The sequence below is a fragment of the Festucalex cinctus genome, chromosome 20, assembly GCF_051991245.1.
Source record: "Festucalex cinctus isolate MCC-2025b chromosome 20, RoL_Fcin_1.0, whole genome shotgun sequence".
NCBI classification, from domain to species: Eukaryota; Metazoa; Chordata; class Actinopteri; order Syngnathiformes; family Syngnathidae; genus Festucalex; species Festucalex cinctus.
The window spans coordinates 20,411,471-20,436,718 of record NC_135430.1 but is presented as its reverse complement, the minus strand read 5'-3'; the positions used below and the strand labels follow the sequence as shown (position 1 = coordinate 20,436,718).

Below are 25,248 nucleotides of genomic sequence, written 5' to 3'. Positions count from 1 at the left end.
GTTGCCGGCCTCGAGTGCCTGGAGTTGTGGCCGCTCTCGTGCTCCGAGTTCACGGACGTAGCCCTCAGCTGTCCAACGCTGCCTCCGCTCGAGTGGTGCACCTTCGCCAGTGAGGCCTCACACAATTGCTGCACAAAATGCATCATAATTCACAGCGGGCTACACACTGGCTGCTTGTATTTTTTTGTTGAGCTGTTGTCCTTGAATGTGTACAAGCAGCAAAACATTCCCTCATTATGCATACTGTATATCTTTTAGCTCAATGCCTACTTGCTGCAGTTTAGATACTTTTTTTTTTTTTTTTTTTTTTTAGCACCAGTTTTATAATTAGGCTACTTGGGGGACAAAAAAATGATGGGGCCACAACTAATACTGCAGTTATTTTTTTCGAGGGTTTTCTTTGGCTTTCAAATATACAATAAATTCTCACATTTACGCACATTTAATTGCTTCTTCTGGTGACCCGTGGTCGTCTTATTAGCTACTCCTAAATGCTATCTTGGTTGAACGTTCAACAGCACGAAACACGACAATGCACTCGCCATTACCTTAACCTCGTTTGCAGTAGTCCTGACAGCTATTGGAACGTGGCTGTGCATGTTTACATCGATCTGTTGTAACATTGAAAATGTGCAGACAGAAAAGGTCACTTTGGGATATAATTAATTAATTAATTAATTAAAAATATAATTAAGCGCTACATCTGTGTTGGTATTAAATCAAATTTCAGACACCTTAAAATGATAACATTCCACCTATCCTTCCTTGATATTTACCCCCCCCCCCAAAAAAAAAAATTAAATAAAAATAATATTTTTTTTTCCCCACATTTTCGTTTTTTCGTACTGCAGAGGACAAAAAAGTGGGATTTCATACGTAATATGAAGACGTGACCACTTTTCATGGGGGTTGCTAAATTTCACATGGTGAGATTTGGCATGTATAAAGCTAAGGTTTACTTAATTACAACCTTCAGGCAATGCAGGAACCCCGTTTTAAAATTCTGTGAATGTTAATATGCTAAATAATGCAGATCTCTGACTCTTCAAGCATGAGACACACATCTGGCGGCTTACCATTTAAATTTCACAGAAAAAAAAAGGATGGGGGGAAAAACACTTCAAAAAGTCATTTTCCAAAGGAAAGACACATATTATTTAATTCTCTTCTTATTACTTATAATTTTGTTACTGCATAGATTAAAATCGGGCACATTTAAAATTGTCTGCAAGGATCACATTGTTGTTCTTTACAGAAACGTGTGAAATACTCAGAATATACTGTGCTATCATATGTTTATCTTGAAAGTTGTCATTGATGTCAGAAACTTGTGAAAATATTGATCATCTGGATTGCCGACTGTTGTTTGTGCAATTATTTAATACTCTGAGTAATGGCAGCTCTAATAAATAGCAAGGATGGTTGACTGATCCAAGGTATCGATACCAGGCCGTATTGTCAAGGTCAGTGCTCGTGATCGGCCACCCACTTGTGGCCATTTTACGATCAGGAGCTATCACATTTTCATTGATTTCGTGCAATTTTAAGGAAAGGTGCTGAGGTATTGAGACATAAAGGTCTTTCTCTTTTTAGGGAAATTTTATGTATCAAAAGTACTCGTGGTGTCAGTACTTGGTATCAGTATTGGTGACTACTCAAGGGAGTACACGAACTGGTATCAGTCTGGGGAGAAAAAAAAAAGAAAGAAAAAAAGTGGTATCGAACGTGACTATTTTATTATATCCAGACAAGCTAAAAATAGAATATTTGTTTTGATTGTGCTTTCGTTCTTTTTTTTTTCTCCACTTTTTTGATGTAATTCAGGGAAGGATCCTTCTCCAGGAGACATTTCTGTCAATGTGGGAGCAAAGAGTCAAGCTCGCAGGGAGAAGGATGAGGGTGGGATCCACTTCAAGGTAAGAGCGATTTTTAAAAGGGAAGCGTTCCCACCCTTGGAATGAGTTTTGACTTCTCTCTGCTGTGCTCTTCCCGCCTTTTGCTTCACCGCCAGACCCAAACACGCACACACGCAGTCCGTCCCCAGCCCATTATCAGAGATTTGTCAAAAAAGCGTTTCACACTAGCAGGTATTTTGGAGTCTTCAAAGCCAGTTTTGATCTGCATGACGAGTTCAATTCATTGAAATCAGCAAAGCCAGCCGGACCAGCCTTTTCTCTGGTAAAACTCTCAAAGCGTTTTTTGCTTTGTGCTACAGAGGACTTCAGCAAAAGGAATCAAAGTCTGCATGTGAACCGCCACACTTTGAAGAAACAGTAATCGTTGCGCAACGACTTGCGTTTGCTGCAGCGGTTTGATGACTTTATTAAAGTTGTTGGGAACCGATGTACAGAAGCACGGAACTTCCTGTGTGGAATAAACATTAAACAACAGACATTACAACCATAGCATATCCACCATAATGCCACAAGAGTATTACTTGCACATGCGGCAATGAAAAATAATTTTTTTGTTAAGTATTTGGCCCACATTATACCTACATGTTTGAAAAACAATTAAAACATTATTTGTAACTTTTATGATTTAGGTTCATCCTATTTTCCCATAATGCCGTGGGGTATATTGACTTGCACAGACGCAAGTAATACCATGTGGCATTGTGGGAAAATATTAGGGGTGTGCCCAAAAAAAAAAATCGATTCATAAAAGAATCGAGATTCTCATTTATGAATCGAATGGATATTAATATCCAAAAATCGATTTTATTTAATAAAATTTGACTGTTTTGTTGTTCCTTTTAGCGCAGCACCATCTAATGGATGCATAACGTAACCCCAGCCTCTACTGTAGCGCCTTATATATATACGGAAAAAGTTTTGAAATATGTCATTCATTGAAGGTGCGCCTTATAATGCGGAAAATACGGTAATCGCGATGAATCAAAATTCTAAGATGTGATTAATCTGATTAAAAATGTAATCGTTTGACAGCTCTAGTTTGAATGTAAACACAAATATGCTATAAAATGTTGACTCCACATTGACAGTTATTATGCTTCCCGACCTATGAGCAGCACCTCGAACCTCAACTCTTTATCCTCCCTTTGCTGAAGTACACACACGGCCCCTCAGACTTGCCATTAATCAATGCTATCACTTTCAATAAATGAATTTGTTGCTATGAGGTTTTAGTTTCCTGCAGCCTCTATACACTGCCGCCCCCCCACTACACCCCCACCCTTTCTGGTCTTTAAAACCTTGCTAACTCTGTCAAATGTTGTGGTGCGGAACCCAGTTGTCTAATGATTAAGTGGAGTGATCTCCAACCTGCCCCGGCCTGGAAGCACGAGGGATCAAATTTCAACCATTCAACCTGCAGTGCAGGCCTAATTAAAATGAATTTTCTCCAGGCGACCCACTTTGCCCACGGGGCAGGAATCCAGCTATATACTCGATCTGCTTTTAAGGTATTGCATTAAATTTATTGCGGGGGGAGACGGCAGAGAACATTGTGCTTCATATACCCGCTGCATTTTTTCCCCTCTCTGCTTTCTTTCCCGCTCCTTTCCACCTTTTTTTTTTTTTTTTTTTATTGTGATCATCACTCTGGAATCCGAGCTTTCTTTTGGCAAAGATTGCCCTATGAAAACGAATGGAGCTTTTATTGGGCCCTGCTCATTTACTACTTCCTGGGCCTTGGTTTGTCTCGGGAGAGACGGGGAAGGAAGCAGGTTGAAAAGAAGGGAACAGAGAGAGGTTGCGACGCTGGAAGCTCATTAGCATACATCAGTCTGAGTATTTCGCAACTTCAAGCAGAAAGGCACTCAGCCCACCCAAGGGCAACGCAGGGCTGACAGGGCTGGGGAAGCAAGCCGTTAACATGTTGGCGGCTTAACAAATAATATCTGCTCCCAAGTACCTTGGTGAAATATTTAAAGCCCCACTTCCTAACTCCATTTGACTGTGTTTATGATGATGACAGTAAACGACTTGTAGGTGTGCGGAGGAGGGGGTGGGGGGATGTCGGTTCTTAGATATCATATATTTAACACCACCGTCATTTCCCAAACAAACTCCGCTTGAGCGATGGCGTGCCATATGCGATTTCGCCATCGCTCTCGTCTCGTGTCAATCGTCGCGACCGTTTTCCGCTGTCGCCGTCACCGCGCGCATCCCCCGAGATAAATTCCGAGGCCTGCTTCCCGCTTTGCTTACAAATGACGTCTGCGTGTGTTCTTCCCCCCGATCGCTGCTCCTCACAGAAGAAGCCAATCAAGAAGACAAATAGCCGCGGCCCCAGCGTGAGCGGCGGCAGCGCGGGCAAGCGCCGGACGCGGCCGTCGGTGCGGAACCTCCACGCGGAGGAGATGGAGGAGTACACCTTCTCCGTGCTGTAAGTTTCATTGGCAAATCGGCAACTGCACTTTATGGACAAAATCACTGAGACACGCCCAATTAATCAGGGATTGGGCTCGACTCCTCAATTGGCCCTAAATCTGAATTCATTCCTGTTATGTTCGAATTGTTTGCTTCCAGGTTTGTTGGACTAGTTTTTTACAAGAACTTGTTATTGTGTCCCAGTGTATAAAGAAAGGTAAAAAAGGGCACAATTCGATGGGTTTGGAGTGAAAGAGCTTCAAAAACCTGAATGTTAACTCTTTTACTGCCACACGTTATAAAAAAAAACAAAACAAGCCCCAATGCCAGCGGATTTCGAGCATTTTTACTCATTTTTCGAAGCAAACAGAATATTGTGTTCTTTTGCTACATACACAACATGGCTACCACATGAAATATCACATTCTATTCTTTCATTAGAAAAAAAAGTATGTTTCTACCTTATTCTGTTCTTTCGTAATCACCGTTTGAAAATAGGTTCATTTGAGTGACATTGCGCGAAAATTGAAAAGAAAAGATACATTTTCTCCACAACAGTGACTTTGACACGAATATTTTTTGTTTTGTGACTCTCCGTCAAAATTAGGTTTAATGTTACAAAGTCTTTGATCGTTCACGTCAGGCTTGAAAACGTTCTATTTCATCAGATTGCGTCATGTTTCATTGGAATTCGCAGCTCTAGTTAGGGCCCGAGCAGCTACCGCCGCCATCTGCTGGCCATAGTTAGTGGGTGCTTTTTGATTTCACAACTCATGGACCCGGCTGCACTGCTCTTTGGACGTTGCACTGACTACTGATATATTCACAAAAAGGTAAGAGTAAGGGTAAGAGTGCCCCCCTTCTTTCCTTAATAACATTTCCGTTGTTTTGCATATAAATGAATGTCGACTCCATATTAGTTTGGCCTCAGCCATGTTGGTATTACCGATTACCTATTTTGGGCCACGATCGGTTGTTTTCCAGCACCATTTTGACGTCAAAATTAGGTGAGTGAGGTTTTCCTTTTCATCATTGCTCTCGGCGTTTGATTTTAATGAGAAAAAGGGGAATGCATGAAAAAAAAAAAAACAAAGCGGCTGCTGCTGAATATCAAACTATATGTATGCCCATGCTGCATCAAAAGAAGCTAAAAGCAAAATGTCCTATTTCAACAACAAAGTACAGTACATACAGGTATTTTTTTCTTTTTTTTTCTTAGAAAACCAGCTAAATTAAGGGGAGGTGCTTTGAGTTTCGTGACGACGCTTTACCCTGGAGATTTAAAAGTGGTATCCTTGTTTCCTCGTTTGTGCGGGTTAGTAATTTGTAGCTGCTGGTCCCATATTAAACAAGATCAGAGACTACTCGCTGAACATCTTGTGAACATACCGAGGGAATTCAAATGAGTACCAGCTTGTCCCGCCCGCCAACAAATGACGACACAGTCTGGAGCGGGAGCGAACACACACAAACTCAAACAAATAAATAAAGTGGCCAGGCAAGGCTTGCACACTCAAAGAAATACAATTAAACGCTTTTCACAATTATTCATATAGTTTTTTTTGAAACCTCTGAGCATTTGCAGAGTTCCGCACAAGACATTTCTTTCATTGCGTTCTCGATGAGGATTGCACTGGGACGGAGGCCTGGCTCCAAGTGTTGCTATCGATTTCATCTTCACAGGAGAACATATTACACCATCTTTGAGCTAAAGGCTGTTTTATGACCTCACCTAATCAGAACATTAGAAAGACACAGTGCTGCTGTTGGCTTTCATGGCGATATAAAAAGACACCGCGAGCTCAAAGTCATTGCCTCACACATCCCTCCCACTGTGATGTTTGACTTTGCCAAGGCTTCTCCACATTACCTGAGGACTAGAAAAGATGCAGGAGGGAGGGACTGTTTATTTATGTTTTTTTTGTTTTTTTTAAAACCTTTCTTGCATAATAATGATGTGATGTAACATATCGTTGCTACTATGTGAAACGCTTATGTCCCTTTTTTTTTTTTTTTTTGAATTTTTATGTTTTTGTGATGTCTGCATTCAGTGTTTTTGACGTAGCAGCGACGATATAGCCACTTTTAAAAAAAATTTTTTTTATTCATTTGATGCTTATGTGTGCACAAGTCCAAACTGGGCCATCTGGCGTGGAGGGACAATTCCCGGTGGGCCGTCCTATATATATATATATGTATATATATATATGTATATATATATATATATATATATATATATATATTTGTTTCAAAATGGCGCAGCCCACACACTCGTTAAAGCCGTAAATAAAGAGTATCCACACCATCTAATGCTGATTGTCTCATTCTCACCACGTACCAATAATTTCACATCAAAAGCAGCAAAACTTTAATCATGATTAGAAACAATAACAATATGACTATATTAAACCTTGCCTGTACAAAAATAACATAAAAGTGGCAAAAACAATTGGTACTAGTAAAAGCAACAAAGCACGGTGGAAAATCCTCCTACGATTACCGTTGCTCCCTTTCAGTTAGCATCAGTCAGCTCAGTAGTGTGCACCAGGAAGTGGTGAGAAGGCATTTCAAAATAAGAGTTAACAGGAAGTAGTAGAGTGTTAGCTGCATTTGGTATGTGTGTCTTGTTAAATATAAAATGTCTTATCCCTTTTAATGTACATTTGCTTATTGGTTTGTTTTTGTCCTCCTTTTTTTTTTTTAACTATGTTATGTTCACATACCTGTTTAAATAAACAAATAATGTGCTATTGTAAGAGCATTCAATTGTAAAATACATTTTTTCGATCAAATGCAAGATGAATATCGTTGGAGGGAATGCTCATCTATTTGACATTGGCTGCAGGTGATCTCTGAATTCAAGGTCAAGAGAGCCAGATCATCAGTAAACCCTATCCCCATGTTTTCGATAAAAAAAAAAAAAAAAAAAAAAATCAATAAAGAAGAATTCTGTGAAGGGGATCCCTGCTGCAAGTGATTGAGGGATATTACTGCCTTCTATTGAGCCACCCGAGAGTGAGCTCATTAAGATTTTTATAGGGTGTCCTAATATTCATGCATTATTAAGCAAACATTTTCAAACTTTACAATTGATATTCAGATGAATCAATCACACAATGCATTCGTTCACAGTGAACTGGAATCTGCGCGCACATTGACAAAAAAAAAAAAAAAAAAAAAAAGAAGAGAGAGATAGCTTGTCTTAAGAGTCTCAGTGGTACAGTATGCACTGTAACTAAAACAAACACAAAAGACATGCTTGTAATATTTTTGGCTTGCAGGTGCGACGTCAACGTCCGTAACGACTTGAGGGGGAATCCGTCGACTGTCTGTCAAGCGTATGACAAGTGACAGGTTGTAGGAATGAATCAGGCAGAGATGTCAGTTGCATTCGAGTGTGCGCATCGGAAACAAACTCCTCCTCTCCTCGTGTATTTTGGACGAGATGAACTTCATAAAAATAATACGATTCAGGGTCCATAATGCAAAAAAATAGAAACAATTGTATTGATAATTGCAGGTGATTTCTGAAAAAAATAAATGAAGAGTAACCCGACATTCCTGCATGCTCGGACATGCTTGGAAAGTAATTTGGTGACCTTGAAGCTCTTAACTATGTGAATCCTTGTATGTGCCGATGTTGCAATTCAATGTGAATTGTGTGAGAACGATAATGACGTGTCACTGAAATATTGATCACTCTTCTGTATCATAACTTTATCAAGCAGATATGAGGTATTTTAATGATCCTGAGCTCTCCCCTCGTCCCACAATCTTAATTCAGATTAAAGAAAATTGTTGTATGAAGCAATTAAGGAGGTCCTGAAAACATTGGTAAGCTGCTGAGGAAGATATTTCACATTAAAAAGGCAATCCACATATTTTGGTGAAACATTATAATAAAATTGGCTAATATGAGTAATTTTCACATTTTTATAAAACATCTTGCACTACTATTACGACTACTCCGACCACTATGACTGGTTGTAGGTGAGAAACCTGTTTTAATCAAAGTCATTCTCACATTGCATTTCGATCTGATTAGTTCAATTATGAAGATTCTAATTACATTGAAATATACCCCCGAATTGTCATATCAATTATATGTATGTCTTTCCCAGAGAGAGAAGAGAGAGAGAAATGACTACATTTGTCTCCAAATGTTGAATTCCAAAAACACATTTCATATTACATTGATTGTTATACATTTCTGTTACCTATAACGCGTATAAAGTATTAAGCAGTCAAATTTGCCACCAGAAAGAATTAGAACCACTTGAGAGATGCATGTTTTTTTAAATCCACAAATCAATGCTCAATCAATCATTTTTTTCAGCAAGAAAATATTGCAAATTATTGCCTCATAATGCTGCAATTAGGTAAATAAATTTAAATACAATCTTTTCTGTGTTACTGTGTTGACCTGCAAGTTGTGATCATTTAAAACTTCTCATTGTAAACCAATTGAATTGAATTTATTCTAAACTCAAATGTATTTATAATTTTTTTGTTAACACACATAATGCAAAACAGAGTTTTACCACCACATAATCAACTACACCTACACATGTGAAATGATCCTGAATAGTGTATCGTCAAGTTGTCACGTGTGGTGGCTCATCTGCAGGTCAATCCTGTTGATTGGAATCATCTTGTGTTGGAAGAGGGAAACCTCCAAAATCTGCAGGACTCTGGTCCAGAAGGACCGAGTTTGCCCACCCCTGGTTTATCCAGTAAGTCTGCTCGCGAGGTGGGAGGGATTACGATGGCCACCCTGTGGCCTCAACAGCTTACACCGGCACATATTATCGGCTATCCGGTAATATATACAGATCAGTGGCAAGTTGGCAACACCCACGCTAGCTTAGACTGCTGAAGCTCGATGCTAGCTAGCTGGTGCGGCCTACGACGACTCGCGCACATGTGAAACTTTGGCAGTCGTGCAACACGTTATGGTGTACAGACACACCCTCAGACACGACATGTTCTTTTTGTGGAGTCAAAGGGAACACGTTGACCTAATTTCCCCCGGTTAGCTCGCCTCATTGGGGACCAACGTTCCTCTTCGCACGTTTCCCCCCCCCCACCGGAGCAGTTGGAGGGGTCCATCTTTGTTGTTCTCGTCCTCGCCGCTCGTCTGTTTTTTATGCTTTTGTGCAAATTCAGTAGTAAAAAGGGTTAATGTTGTCACTTCAGGAATCAATCTAGTGTGACTGTGAAAATGCATTTCGGCATCTGAGAGAAATATGACGGAGTCGCGCCTAAAATTAACCAACGGCTCGTCGCAGCCCGTCAGTTCTGGTGCAACTTTAAATCACAAGGCGGTGCAGAGGTCAATCAATTGTGATGTCACGCTGCTCGGAGAGGTGGGCGGATTGGCAACGCCGCTCACCTCTGGGTGGCTTTCCTGTGCCGAAGGGGGCACGAATGTTTGTATGTATGAAAAAAAAAAGAGGCCAGGCGCACACGTCAGGGATTTGTGTGTCCAGACGTGCGCCGGTGCTGTCAACTTTAGAAGGAAAGCGCTTCATATCTCGCAGTCACCCACACAATCATCCTTCTTCCTTGTTTACGGAAATGGGAGCTGTCAGGTTCCCCCGACGGGCTAAATTTGCCAAATGATTGGTTGATCTCCTGTGATGTGGCTGTCAATCAGTGCCGAGTGTGATCCCATTGGTGCTCCTGCTCACATGAGTGTGATTCCCCACAGATTTCGAGACGAGGGGAGGGCAAGTGACAAGAACGATATGTGTGAGCGTGTGAGTGATTGCATGCGATTTGTTCATGTATGTTCTTTGTATGTGTGTTTAGGCCAAAGCTGACACACTCACATGCGTTTTTTTATTTTTATTTTTTTTGTAATTCCCAATCTGCAATCACTCCTTCCCTGCTCTGACAAACACCTTAACAAAGTTAAGTCAACAAACGAGTGCATTAGCAAGAGTTTACACACAGATTGTCAGAGCTTTTTGCATACGTATTTACGGGCTAATGCAGTGTGCAAATAAATATGCGCTTTTGCAAAATGTCTGACAGGCAATTAGTTCGGTGCTGTCACATATGATGCCAGTGTTTTTTTTGTTTTGTTTTTGTTTTTTTCCCCCTAAATATACAGCTGTATGGATGCAGGATATCACCAGTCAGGGGTGCAGATCGTAAAAAAAAATAAAATAAAATAAAATAAAATAAAATAAAATAAAATAAAATAAAATAAAATAAAATAAATAATAATAATAATAATAATAATAAGTTTAAAAAAAAGTGGCTTGGTAAAGTGCTTTGACAAATGTAGGCTACAATTATTAACCCATTCAAATAGAACAGGATTTAAAAACAAAAAATATATATATTTGTGCATGTAATATGTATATAAAATAGATTACAAATTATTACAAAAATATGAAACTGCAAATATTTCTTTCCTTCCTTATCGTCCATAGACAGTATTAAACAGCCGTTCACTGTGGCTCACTCTTGCTGCCCAATTTCCTACTCCGATCTCTCTCGTGACCAAATGCTGCAGTTGGGAGACAAGGTCAGAAACCAGTTAAATACTTGTGCAGTCCTCTGGAGGATTTCATTCTTCAGCACTGAGCATCGCTTCCAGACTGAGAAAAGTCAGCATGGCTACCCAAACTGTTAAATCGAAACTAAATAGGTCGCCATCTTGCCATCGCACCGTCGCAAAAACAGGAATGCCGTTTTTTTGTGTGTCTTAGTGAGTTGGCATACAACTTCCGCTACAGTGCAACTTCTACAAGCTTCCCACCATAACTATTGTTCCGTTTCACGACACAATTTCGTATTGAGCTCGTCACATTTACGATTGTCTGCCTCTACGCGTTTGCAAGCAGTTCGGGAAAGACAAAAACATTCTAAGGACACCTGGCTCAATAAGACGATCACTCAGGATAATGTTACGGAGAAGTCCAATTGATCGGAAAGACGTGGTGGTTGGATAATACTCAAATTCATCCAATGATACCAATGCAATTTTATTTATATCTTTAATCGCAATTATCAAAATACTATGACACATTTAATTCATCGAAAATAATAGTCTTATTTATTTGTATTTTCAGTGTGAGATGATTAATACAAGGGATCATTTAACTTTAGCTTGTAATTCCATGTAACATATTGCGGAAGCCGCTTGTGACATTTTGCATAGACTTCACACATGAGAACCTTGCTCGCATTGGAAAAATAAGCAAGCCAACGATAAGTCAAACAAGGATTCCTAATTAAGTGAAAGACATTTTTTTCATGGCTTCTGATGATGCATTCTCCCCTTTCCCCGTCAGCTGCAAATAATTGTGATCATTCACCAACGCGCAGTCCTATTATTTTAATTACACTGATATACGGCGGCGGAGTCGCAATTCCATAATTCTCCTTTAACTGCATCCCAAATACCTGCCACTGAGATAGCATTTGGTCAATGAAACTCATTTATGTATATGCATGCCTTCCCTGGGCCTTGCTCAGAAACAAAGCCTATAAAGCTCCCACATGCTAATTGTTGTTGGAGCAAATAAAATCAAAGTCAATGAGGAGAAGGAGAGAGGAATATATGGAACATCTGAGACGTCTTGTTTTTTTTTTTTTGCAATATCAAGATGACTGTTATTCTATTCAACTTGTTTAAATGCACATGAGCATAAACGACCGCCACTAATTTGGATTTATGGCTCTTTGCGCTTTCCATGCAGCTTCATAGCTCCCTGCGGTCTACTGTAGAAGCCTCAGCTTTGCACTTATATGCCACCCGTTAGCAAAACAAAACATTTTTTTTTCTTTTGCAGTGTTATAATAGATCTTACTTTTTTTTTTTTTTGTAATGAATTTAGCACACAATGTTCCGTGCTCTAAAACATTTCATGTATAAACTTTATAATGTAACTTTCCAGATTTTATGGCTCATTTTAGGTCATTCCGTTATTACTCTTATGCAATGTTATTTATGGAATCAATCAATTCATTCCTGGTTGGCTGTTTCCTCGAGCATCAGTTTTGAATGTTGTGTGTTTAGAAACAGCAACGGAAAAACTCCGGACCATGTCTTTAACATTGTCCTTCGTCTGCATTCTTGGATGTGGGGCAGTTAAAAAAAAAAAAAAAAAAAAAAAAAAGCAAGCATCCACACTCTTTCCGAAGGTAAACACAGGTCACATATGTAACGTAATATCATATTTTGTCACAGGCATTGACGTTTCGAAAAGTAAAACTCCGGCTATTGAAGTCCACATGCAGACTCAGAAATGGAGTATTCATACATTTTCACAGCCAAAGAATCTTTTGTAATGCCGTAAATCTGTGCTTTTATGTGAATGACAGGCTAATTTGTAAAAAAAAAAAAAAAAAAAACTTGGTTTTGTGACCCTAACCCCCTAACCTGCTACATGTTGACCCAGTTTTTTTTTTTTTTTAATCAATTCTGAACCTGAGTTGAGTCGAGTCTCAAAACTAAGACCAACAATTTTGACTGAAGATGTCAAGCATGCCCAAGCACGGCGTGTAAACTTCCCCGTGAAGGTGTGTCTTTTAAAGATCATCGCACATTATTGCATGAAAGGTTGGCAGTGTCAGCAAAAAAAGACAAACGCCATCAAATTCTCAAAGAAATTCATAATCAAGGGGATGAGATGTAAACAAAGATAAAGCCTCGCCAGTCCTATCTCGTTCTTTGACACCTCAGATAATCACACTTCCATAATCAGTATGGCAGTCATGCATGTAGGCCAACGAAGAGAACAATCACATTATCTGTCAATCTTTTAAGTCTATTTTCACACTCTCAATTTTTGCTTCCTCCATTTTCCCCGACAGCGCGCCGTTCCTTTAAGTATGTGTGAAAAGATGGGAGCTTTTAGTGCATTTATAAACAATGCCAGTGGCCCAAAAATATGAAAGTGACAAGAAATAACTTAATCCTCAAAATGAAAGGATAAGTCCGATACTTTTGAAATGGCCCTCAACTGGAGGGTTTTAAGCCTGCAGTGGTGTGCAGAAGGATTCCGAGGGTTACCTTCTGTGGTTCAGCCCGCAAGACTTATTACCATTAATCTGCTATTTCAAATGGAACATCCCACTGTAATCCCCCTTCTAAACCAACTCACGCTGCCCATTCTCAATACCTAAGCATCTTTTAAAAGTCTTTACTGGCTTGTCTGTTTTCTATTTTTTCCAAGAAGATAGTTCATGTGCAAATGATTGACAGGTTATTTGCATACCTTGCACACTTTGGCAAGGTTTGGGGAAAACGATGAGTCAGCTTGTGCAAAATAGGAACGCAAACGTATCCAAAGCAAGATAATTAGGGAACAGCTTCTGACCCAGATTTCACGCAATCCTTTAAAGTGCAATTAAAATGTAGCAACGCGTGCCAATGCATGGCTGTTTGGAAATGCTTGATTTCAATTTTGGGCCTTTAGCCACATGCTATCAGTCGTTCAAGGGACATGCTGTAATTTCGGAAGATGAAATATCCAACCTTGCCTTTGCCTCTGTTTTATCTATTATACTTTTTTGTGATCGGAGGTTCCTCAATGAAATCAATTGAGCGCTGACAACAGATTTCACGTCATGTTTGCTTTGGAAGAGGCACAAGGAAGTCACTCAAGTGTCTAAAAATATTCCTCTTTCATGCATCGTCAATATCTTCATTATGCGAAGGATGGGCGTCAGGTCGAGTTTGCCGTTTTCATTTAATGCCACTTGACAGGGGAGCATCTTGACTACGTGTTTATGGCACACAGATTTCTTTCTTTTTTTTCTTTTTTTTGTCTACTTTGCAATTGCACTTCAAATACACAGAGAAAAACCCACAGTGTGCCGATTCGTGAAAAAAGCTTGGAAAGAGAATAAAAGCTCTAATCATTGTGGAGAGGCATTTACATATATATTTACATCCTGTCATTTTTTATTTATTTTTTCGCTCTGGAGATTACTGTATATTTTCATTGCCTTGTCTCTTTGATGGTGAACAGACTTACATCAACACTACAATGCAAATTCCCAAGAAACTTTTGGGAATTGTGGAATACGGGCTAATGCCACAAAATTCATTTTGCTGTGATTACAAGTTAAAAAATAAAAAAAAATAATCCTATCATTGAAAGAAAGATACTGACATTTTTTTTTTTATTATTCCAAAATCATCATTATATATGTGTGCATGAAATACATGAAGACAAGATACCTCGTATCAGATTCAGAATATGAAAATTATGTATGGCAAGTCAAATGTTAATGTATACTGTAAAATTAAGACCGATGTGGTTTCTTGGCCATATGAAGAGCAGTTTTTGAGAAACAAACAAACAAAAACACAACAGCATGATATGGAGTAACAAAACAATTGTTTATAGTCGTTCACAAGTTGTTTGATTGATTCTCATTCAGCTCAACTCATCTGCGATAGCCTGTAGCTACTGCAGTGAGCCTCACCAGGATTAGCATAGAAATTAGGGCTAGGCCGATTATCGGTGCCAATATTATGCATTTTGACAAATATTGACATCTGCCTTTAATTTTTTATTTTTTTTTTGCAAATAATAGATCAGTTTAAAACTGATCTCCAGGGAATTATTATTATTACTTTTTAATTAATTGAATTTTAATTTAGGGTGAGAAGCTCGGTCATTGGTGTCAGTATCAGCTCTTTAAAAAAAATAAAAATAAAATAAAAAATCTATCTAAAAAAAACATAGCAGTCTAAACCAAACCCTGCAATTGCATGCACTATAATGATTTAAATATCTAGAAGTGCCTGGATTGGCTGGCAACCAGTTCAGGGTGTACCCCGCCTATTGCCCGAAGCCAGCTGGGATAGGCTCCAGCACCCCTGCTACCCTAGTGAGGAAAAGCGGTTAAGAAAATGGATGGATGGATGTCTAGAAGTGCCTTGTAATCGATTGATGACCAGTGAATGAATGAAAACGAATGGATGACTGATTTGTTTCTATATAACGTTTACATCAATCAATTCTCATGGAATGCACAGCCACAGTCAGTTTTTTACACGCCACGCTTCATCTCGTCTCACCGGTGGCCAACTTTTCTGACAGATGTTTGCTTGCTATTGTTTGAGGAAACCTATTAATATTTATCAGGCCAAAATTGCTGGCTAAGTGTTTTCTCAACGAATCCCTCGGCCCGTGTGCGCATCCGCCGAGGAGCTTGAGAACTTGAAACAATTCAACATGTCTGAGAAAATGCCAGCCTTACAAAAAAAAACAAAAAAACGTGAGCAACTTTTCATATTTAAGCAATGGTACAAAGCTGGGAAGAAAACGCCAAGCCATTGCTTGGAGTAATAAAGCAGTCAAGGCACATTTACATAAAAACAGATCTAATCAAAAATATCACAAAAATTCTGTTGTATGAATGGCGACAGGTGGATGCAGGTGTACGATATTTTCTGCCAGATTTAATTGTTCTGCTCGTCACAAGATGTCTCTGACACGGATAGACAAACAATGATATATTTGTAATCAATGAATAATTCTTTTCAGACAAATTCAATGCAATTGGATCATTTCCCGCGGCAGCCCCGATAATCTCTTAGCACCACTGCATTAAAGTCATGTGAGATGCAACTCTGGACTAATTTATTGGGTGGAGGGGTTGGGCAACACAATTGATTCTGTTTTTTTTTTTTGTCCTTAGGCACTGTAGCATTTTCCCTAGATAGACACTACAAAGTGAATTCCAGCCGTGCTCTGGGACACCGTGGTGAGGCACTGGGATATCCACGGGCAAAAAGCCCAAAGTCTCACTCTGATGCGAACCATAGTCGGGCTACTTTGAGCCCAGTTTAATTAACGTTAGCCAGACGATCCGGGTCAACCATGGCTCCTTGTGTTTACATGTAAAGTGTAAAGTGCAAAAACACGTTATACTGCGTTTTACCGCTTCAGTTCAAGATTGTCGCGCAAAAGCAATTGTACTCGCCTCGTCTGACATATTGCGAGTTTGTGTCTGCGGCTGCTCCATCTGTGCCCTTCTGTATGAAAGGGAATAGTTGAGTAGAGCAACAAAGGGCAGCACAGAGGAGGCAGAGGTGCCGAGGGAAACTGAGCGTCGCTGCAAGGGATCGCTATCTGCTATCTGCTCGCGTGACAGCAGCACATACGTGCACAAATATAGCACGTGAGCTGCACCGTTTACACAAATATTTTTAAGCGAAAATGAATGTCAGTTGTCTCATATTGTTTTGTTTGTGTTCAATATTGGCATGCACGCATATGTACGTTAACAGTCAAAACAGAAACGGCGGAACATATCACTCGAGTTTTTTTTTTGCTTAGAATGCTTCTCCATATATGTGTAAAAATAAACTACATCTTTAGACAGGGGTGTCGTGCTACATCCCAAAATCTTCATTCATTTCCTACAGTATATCCGTTGGATCTTCAGTTTAAGACGGAAGTCAGTTCTAAAGATGATGTCGTAACCCGAGTTTTCATGCAAGTCAGAACACGCAGCGGTCTATCAGACAACAAATACAATTATAATAATTACAATAAATATTGTAACGATTGTGGTAAGTCAGGCTCATCTCAGTTGTCAGATTGACCCGGTTCCGACCTCCGAGAGTCCCAGACGAATGTAAACAACAAAGATGACAGATTCTGATAAATTGTTCTTCTGGTTCATCGCAGGACATTTTGACCTCCAGTAAATATTCCTTCTTAAAGGGGGCCTTTTAGTGCACCTTTCCTGGACGTAGGTTGGAAAATCCCGACATCCTAACTTCCTCGAATGCAGCTTAACGGTGTCGCTTTCGCGTCGTACCGAGAAGCGAAGCTATTGACGGCCATCTTACATTGCCACTCGCTATGCTTGCCGAATGTGAATAGATTGATTTTTCAGCAGTGCTTTCCAAATAACCTGCCGCTTGTTACAGTATGTGATGCGTTTTCACAAAATCAGTCATGCGTAAATGACGAAAACACAAGAAAAATGGATGGATGGATTGATTTCATTTGGTAAAAATGTCAATTTTACGATTTCTACTCCACTCAACACAAGTTTATTTATGTAGCGCTTTCAAACAGCATGAGCTGTCACAAGAAACACACAAAACAAACATAACAATAACATAAAACATTAACACCAATACAATCACAACAAATCAACATTCTTCCATTCCTACAAAACGCTTTGATGTTTGAAGCAGTTCTAGATGAAAGATGATCTCTATTTCCCAGCAGAAAAGTAGAAATTGTAGTCAAAGTTTATAAAAATAAGCAATTAGTAAGTCATTTATATCGTAATTATAGGCCGTGTTTTTAGCCGTGGTGCTAGCTAGCACGTCTTGGGCGGTCCTGCTCCAAAACTATCCAGTTTTTCACCTCTAGTTCAGTTCACAGGTGATTTATATAAATGGACACGGCACGATAAGTCGAAATACGTCATAACGCGACCCTCGAGCACGAAATCGAACAGAAGACGCACGCATGGCTCTGTTGACAGTCATGAGCTTACCTTATAACGGAAGCAAATGTCGTCATAGTGGCAAATGTTTGATCATCTTCGGTTGCCGGATCTTTCTTCAACAAATCTATTTCTCCTTTTAATTTAATCTATTCACGCACTAAAGCAAAAAAAAATAAAAAATACGTCGCAATACAATCACAAGGGAATTAAACGCTCCTGCGTGCGTGCGCCTCCCACACGCGAGCAGATTACAGCAGAGCGAGTCGGGTTGAAGTGGAATGAAATAATGAATGAATGAATGAAGTGCTGTGAAATGATGTAATGTAATAATGTCATGTTTTTGATCACTCCTCGGTGTCGTGGATTTCATGCGACGTCTATGAAAGATGACACGCCCACATCGTCGACGCGTCACAAATGAACCATCACCGCACGTTTCCACTCTACGTATGGTTCATCAATATTGATGTCGTGATTTTATTGTTTGTTGTCTTAAGCCAGACCTCCACAGAACAGACCGAGTTCTGCCCAGCTGTCCCACCCGGCCCGCTTGGTTCTTTGCATGCTGCCATCCGAGCTGGGCCTGCTGTTGCCGTGGCAACCCCACCGCTACCAACGACAACAACAACAACAATGTGGTAGCTGGCGGGTCTCTGTTTTGCAGCTCGGCCTCATTATGCTGCTGCTGGCTTTGATGTGGTTTGTGAGGCTCTACCTGCATTACTGCAGCCAGTGGCTCTACCTCCAGGCCATAGCAGTTCCTGTCAACAAGTGAGTTCACCTCCTTTGATATACACACGTACACAACAATAAGGATGGGGAGGGGCTTACAGTAATATGCGTGCATGCGCAGACAACAAATGTATAGCTGCTTTTGTCGTATACTATTCTGTATCCTGTTGAACCAACATTTATAAATGTTTGTGTCCGCAAAGGTTTTTAATAGTTTCGTCCACACGGAAAAGAATCATTTTTGAAACTAGATCCCAGAGCGGATGTTCTCAAAATGCTGCCCTGGTGTTTTCGGGTGCACAACACATCACACATCTTTCATCAAACGATGACGTATTATTCATCACACAGAGCCGATGCCGGATGAAATCTTGCATGATGGCTGCCATACATTATTCTGCCACAGAACAACTCTAAATTTGACTTGGCTATAATTTCAAAATGTATTGATAAGGAAGAATTAGGACACATAAAAGTTCAGAACATATAACTTGTGAACACATTTAACACATGCCCCAACACAATAAACAACAACAACAACAAAAAAGTCACTGTGGAATTTCATTGATTTCACGATACACGCAGACTACATTATTTGGAAAGAGTTTAGTCTTGTTTATTCATATTACTTTTTATGAAGCATTGTGACTAAATAGCAATACGACACAAAAGAAAAAAAAAGACCTGTAAAATAACACCTAATTGGCATATGGCGCTGATTTAATTCATCACAATAAAACGGCGCCAGCTGTGAACATGCATACCGGCAAGTTTTATGGTACTAACATGAGGGTGAAAACATCACATATTAAATTGCGGAGTGGTTGAGGATTAAAACATGTGAAAGTAGGAGGGACATTAGAGAACATGTGTAAGTGCAATTTCTGGAGAGATTGCGTGGGGATGCTGAAAGCTGAATGCTAAGATTTGAATGCATGTGGAATGCTTATGAAGTAAATGGCGAGATAAATTGTGAAATTATGACCTCCTGGTTACTGGACAATGTACTTTACCAACTGTGCCAACGAGCAGTATCAAACACCTGGTAATGATGATAAGTCATATGTGTGGAAGGTGATACTATCCCATTGACAATGAATGGGGGAAAAAAATGAAATTTAATGTTAAATTGTGCGCATACTCTAAGTAATGTAGAATCAGACAATATATACCCCGGGAGGTGTGAATTTCTTTGAAGCAAGTTGAAATTTGAACAGTGTAAATCGTAAGTATTATGTGGGAGTTGTTACATGGCAAAAAAAGTGTGGAAAATAAAAATCACAATAATGCTGAAGCATTCCCACATATGTTATTGTGATTTTGACAATGACAGACCAAAATCTCGTAGAACTTGTAGGTGAAGTGAGAAAATCAGTCACCTACAATTCTTAAAGTTTGTTGACACAGTCCAAATCTGGCTAAGCGCACCGCTACCATAGTAAGAGGGAATCTCCTATGATTACTTCTATTTGATTGTGTTATCTTTACTGTACAAAAAAATAAAAAATAATACAGTATATACCAAAGTATTCCTCTGAAAAAGGCTTCCAAAGTGAACAGATTCATTTCAATTACCTGCAATACAAAATCAGTGAAAGAATTGCATTGCATCATTCTAAACGGTATTTTCCAACATTTTGCTATCTAAATTAGACTCAGCAAAGAGCTGCTATTCCTGTGGCTCCTGGGCAAAGCAAAGATTAAACATTTTAAAAGAATGTCTAGCTCTAATCTGCATTGGAATGGAGTTTTTCTTCACATGGAACTCCAATGGACCTCTTCATCGGGATTAATGAACAGAATCTGGAATAGGTGGAATCAGATGGGACTTAATGAGCATAAAGCAGACCTGTCCTGTTGTTTTGCCATCTCCTGACTGATGGGAAGATTAAGGAGCTCATGAGGCTTGCTCGTAAACGCAGAGTCGATCTTGCGTACTCTCTTGCAGGTGAAAATATCGTTGAGATGCTTTTTCTCATCTCGTCTTTCTTTATTTCGTCAAAAAAACGATTGCATCATGCACATTTTAATATGATACGGTGTGTGAATGGCTGGAAACAAGTGCCCCGAAAGTGGCACGTGATGAACATAAATCTGCCACATGCATATTGACACATATTGACACATGCACATACCCGCCCTTCATCTCACCAGATTCCGATTCCACGCGCACACGGTGGACCTGGTGTACCAGAGTTCTTTGCTCCACACCCGCGAGGAGCTGGCCATGGTGGTGGTGGGTCCCCTGACCTTGAACGCAGTAACGTTCCTGCTGGTTCTGATCAGATGGGGCTGTCAACAGATATTTGGCTCACTCCCTTCCTTCACGTCAAAGTTGATCATGGCTCAGGGAGTGTGGACAGTCCTGCACCCCCTGGCAGTCCTTGCAGTGGACGCCGTCCTCGGGGTAAGTCACTTAAAAATAACTTGGACACTTGTGCACTTTAAATAGGAGTTCACTTTATCTTGGCAAAGTGACTTTAGATTACAGGAAAAAAAAAAAAAAACGGGAGAGAAGAGGATGAGGGAAAAAGTGGAAGGTTAGCTGTGTGTCCTTTTTTTTTTTTTTTATCACAGGGAAGGCTTGTGGTCAAATGATATTAATTACAAATGTACTGTATGTCAAGTTTAAACCCTACAACCAATAATGTATTTTTTGGGGGGTTTATAAAAAAAAGAAAAAGAAAACATCCTTATTAATGCTAAACCCTCATCCTGTTTGCTGTTGCAGCGTCTATCCTACAGCCCAGACAGGCCAGTGGGGGATGCCGCCAAGCTTTTCTGGCACTTTCGCAGAGTCGACCAATCGGGCGCGGCCGGGGTGGCCATCACGGTCTTCCTTTACGCGGTCATCTTTCTTCTGTCGGCCACCATCCTTTGCATTTATCTGCTCAGGTAAGACTCGGAAAAATGGATGTGCCATTTCATCCAGTTTCGGATTTCTCTGTGATCATTGCGTGTTGGCGGCCGTCAGAGAATTTTATTGATGTTGTGAGCAAGTATGCACCATTTCAAACATTTAGCATAAAAGGGAGGGATAATTCCTGGTTTCTTTCAAATGATCTTAATGGACGCAACAAAGCTTGGGCAAAATTATCAGGTCTACAAGAAGATTGTCTTACAATTAGGAGGTGAAGAAATATCCATCCATCCATTTTCCAAACCGCTCGTTCCTCACAAGTGTTGCGGGGGGTGCTGGAGCCTATCTCAGCTACACCCTGAACTGGTTGCCAGCCAATCGCAGGGTTAAGAATAAAATTTTCCCTATTAGTCAGAAAAGCTAAAGCGGAATATGATTTGTCAATTACAGCAGATACTTTGAACGTTCCAAAATGTTTGTGGAAAACAATTAAATCTCTCTCAGTAAATGATAAAACACTGTTTTTACCTACGTATGTTGTTGGTACATCCTCACTTGTTAGAGACAAACATGAAATGCGGAATTGCTTCAAGTACTTCAGCAAGTGGAGCGCTGCCTGGTCAATGGGTTGTGGAATCTAAAACACCCATTAGCTATGGCCAGCAGATGGCAGCATTGTATATCTTTTCAATGGGCTCACGGTGTATGATGAAATTACAATGACAAATTACATGACGAATCTGATGAAATAGAACATTTTCAACGATTACGTGAATGATCTTTGTCACTTTAAATCTAATTCACAGAGCGTCACTAAACAGTGTTAGCGTCAAAGTCGCTGTTGTGCAAAAAATCTTTTTTCTATTTTTGCTTATGTCACTCAAATTATCCATTTTAAAATGGTGATTACTAAAGAATGGAATAAGATAGAAACACACTTTTTTTTAACTGTCTCAGTGAAGTTGTTGGTCTTAATTGCCCTTTACTTGACAAAAGTTGTTCTTTAAGCAACCTAGTGTAAACCTGTTATGTTTTATCAATGTCTCAGAGCACTGAAGCTAAAGCATGAGGAGGAAAAAAAAAAAACTGCAACGGGCATGCATCCAAGGCTCCATTTCTTTCTTTCTTTTTTTTTTAAATGCTATGTATGTAAATGTAAATTCCATCTTTGAGCTCCATTTCATAACCTCCCCAGTGGCCGAGAAGAAGCACGACAGCTCAAGTTGTGAGAGCAATGAAAGTCACGGCTATTTTGAAACGTTAGCAACCTGTGGGGACAATCTGACAATGAAGATGAATACCTTCCTTGCAACACTCTGGCCCGGCTCTCACCAGCAGACTATACTTAAACATCCATTCAGAAATAACTCTCTCTTCCACCTCCGCAGCCGTGTGTGTGCGGGTCCTAAAAAAACAAAAAACAAAAAAAAAACAACAGGAAATGGAACAAATGTTGATCTGATGCCTTTTGATTTCACAGTCGAACGGAATTACTGATGCAGGTTTGCGCGGACCTCACACATCAGCACGTTGAGTTCACGTAAAACACCGCAGCCTTTTCATAGCCACCATAACCGTGGTATCGGTCGGAACATTGAAAGCATTTCGAATCCAAAAGTTCAAATGTGTTTTGATATAGCGTGAACATATAAACCCTCTTACATGATCCTATTAGGCTGAATGCTTTGCACGGCTGGTATCGCTTGAAAGCCTTCATGCATATTGAAATGGACCAGATATACTGTATAATGTATAGAAACGAGAACTCATCTGACAGCGTCTGTGCGTTCCAGTCATATCTTAGAGATTGAGGTCACCCGTGCTGAATCATTGTGTTTCTCTTCAAGCTTCTTGGATTAAAAAAATAAATCAAAAAAACAACCCTTGCATCATACTTTAAGGGATTATAACAAGTATAATGGGAAAAAAAAATACAGCCTCTTACATTTTTTTTTCTACTAAGTTTTAGAAAATGAAAGAGGAATTACACTGCTTTGAACAATTATAGCTTAACTTGGTTTCATGGAGTGACTTGACAAGACAAGAGATGACATTGTGGTGGTAAGCAGAGATGTTGGGAGTAGCAAGTAAAGTATGATTGGCCTTTATAACGAGTATTGTGTATTCAGAGACAGTAAAACATAAGCCGTAGTGCAACGAAAGAATGTTATATACAGCTAAACAGTTAGATGAAATTCGCCTCTCCCTAGCATAATACAGATAAATTCAACCAAAACATGCAATTTTGTCGAACAAAAGTCCACTGCTTGTTTGCTAAATTACAAGTATAGGAAATTAGCATAGACATAAAAACCTGGGAACAATGACTCCTAATGTTGGGGACAATGCCAGTATTTGGGGACCTTTTCTTTTTGCTATACTGCATCTCTTCCAGTAGACCTCAGTGCTACCCAGCATGTTGCGGCACAATGTGGTCCAAAGGCGGTCAAACTCTAAATTCAGACTTGCATCTAGACTGTAACAATCCATAAGAAAAGCCGCCTTGTATCAAGCCAAATCCCCGTTAATGACCCAAATGTAAGAAATTGAATTCATCGGTTGGAGATGAGCGGCCAAGGATGGCTGCCGTCGAATTTCAGTGAGCGGGCGGGTTATCAAACTCCTGCAAAATGGACGATATTAAAACTGCAGCCAAGGAAGATTGACTTCTGCCACTCAAGCGCCACACCGATTTGTATTGAATGAAGGCCACAAGGCTGCTAATTTTATGGGTTACACTTTCTTATTGGCTGCAGAGTCATAGTGTGACCCATTTCGGAAAAGCAAGCCCTCGGGCTTTATGTATAGATACTTATAGAATGGACTGTTATCCACTTCTAATTACATTTTAGGCTCCCTTCGTGCATTTGCTGCAGAAATGCAGGTCACTGATTGAAGGTTGTATACCTCCATCCTTTTTGAAATGCCAAACAAACATCAGAGAGGGTCATGTGACATTGACGGTGAAGTTACAGCCAGTTCATTATACAGGTGATGAGTTAGTGTTCCATTGCCTTCTGGGTCATTCTTTTGTTTCACTGATTGTGCACATTATTACCATGGCATCAATATTCGGGTTAAGCTCAAAATTCCGGTTTCTGAAACATTTGGGATTAACCCGTTCTCATAATGACTCCGAGGTACTTACATCCTGAGCTAAAACGCAACACATGGACAATGTGATTAGGCAAATAGATGTCATTTTAACTTTATTTTTATGGTCAATAAAAAGACATTATATTCATGTCACTCTAACAAAATAGTCAGTTTCCTTCTCGCTCAAAAAAAGCGTTACCACGTTTCACCATTTGTTTACCTCTGACCGTGTATTTCTGGTGGATGGTGCGCCATACGCACGGACCTATAGACATGAAAATACGTAGTGGCATTTTTCACGAGAGACAGAAAATAACGTGAAAATACCATGGATTAAATAAACGCATTCACATTAGGCTCGCTTAAGTGAGTGGCAATGTCAGATGTCCGCCGCACGTGCGAGAAGTTCCTGAATTCAAAATATCAAGACTCCTTGCTAATAGTGCATGCACAGAGCACAAAGCAATGTGTTCAAAGAAGGAGGAGGAGGTACACTCACAATATTTATATGACCGAATTATAAAAGGAGTAACCCAGTGGTCATAGTTTTTATTTACCGTATTTTCCGCACACCTTCAATGAATGACATATTTTAAAACTTTTTCCATATATAAGGCGCACCGCATTATAAGGCGCTTATAGTGCGGAAAATACGGTACATAGCTCGGTTGAGACCATAGTGTATGTTTTGACGAATGGACCCAAGAAATATCCGGTTTGTTAAAACACAACGTATTCCAAACAAACAAATGTCCTTATGTTCACGCTGAAGACGATTTTTAG

The 25,248-nt window shown here is 39.8% G+C and overlaps 2 protein-coding genes across 2 annotated transcripts in view; both read left to right on the top strand.

Moving 5' to 3' along the window:
* The window catches only part of LOC144009828 (uncharacterized), a 65,313-nt gene extending 60,253 nt beyond the window's left edge, over positions 1 to 5,060 (top strand). Inside the window, exons 16-18 of the mRNA XM_077509716.1 lie at positions 1,825 to 1,916; positions 4,220 to 4,350; positions 5,032 to 5,060. Of these exons, the coding sequence (XP_077365842.1) occupies positions 1,825 to 1,916; positions 4,220 to 4,350; positions 5,032 to 5,041 (233 nt within the window). The 3' untranslated portion in view covers positions 5,042 to 5,060. The remainder of the gene's footprint in view (positions 1 to 1,824; positions 1,917 to 4,219; positions 4,351 to 5,031) is intronic.
* Positions 5,061 to 18,196: 13,136 nt separating this feature from the next.
* LOC144009414 (uncharacterized) overlaps positions 18,197 to 25,248 on the top strand; it is a 35,376-nt gene continuing 28,324 nt past the window's right edge. The window contains exons 1-3 of the mRNA XM_077509141.1: positions 18,197 to 18,548; positions 20,664 to 20,916; positions 21,241 to 21,404. Of these exons, the coding sequence (XP_077365267.1) occupies positions 18,340 to 18,548; positions 20,664 to 20,916; positions 21,241 to 21,404 (626 nt within the window). The 5' untranslated portion in view covers positions 18,197 to 18,339. The remainder of the gene's footprint in view (positions 18,549 to 20,663; positions 20,917 to 21,240; positions 21,405 to 25,248) is intronic.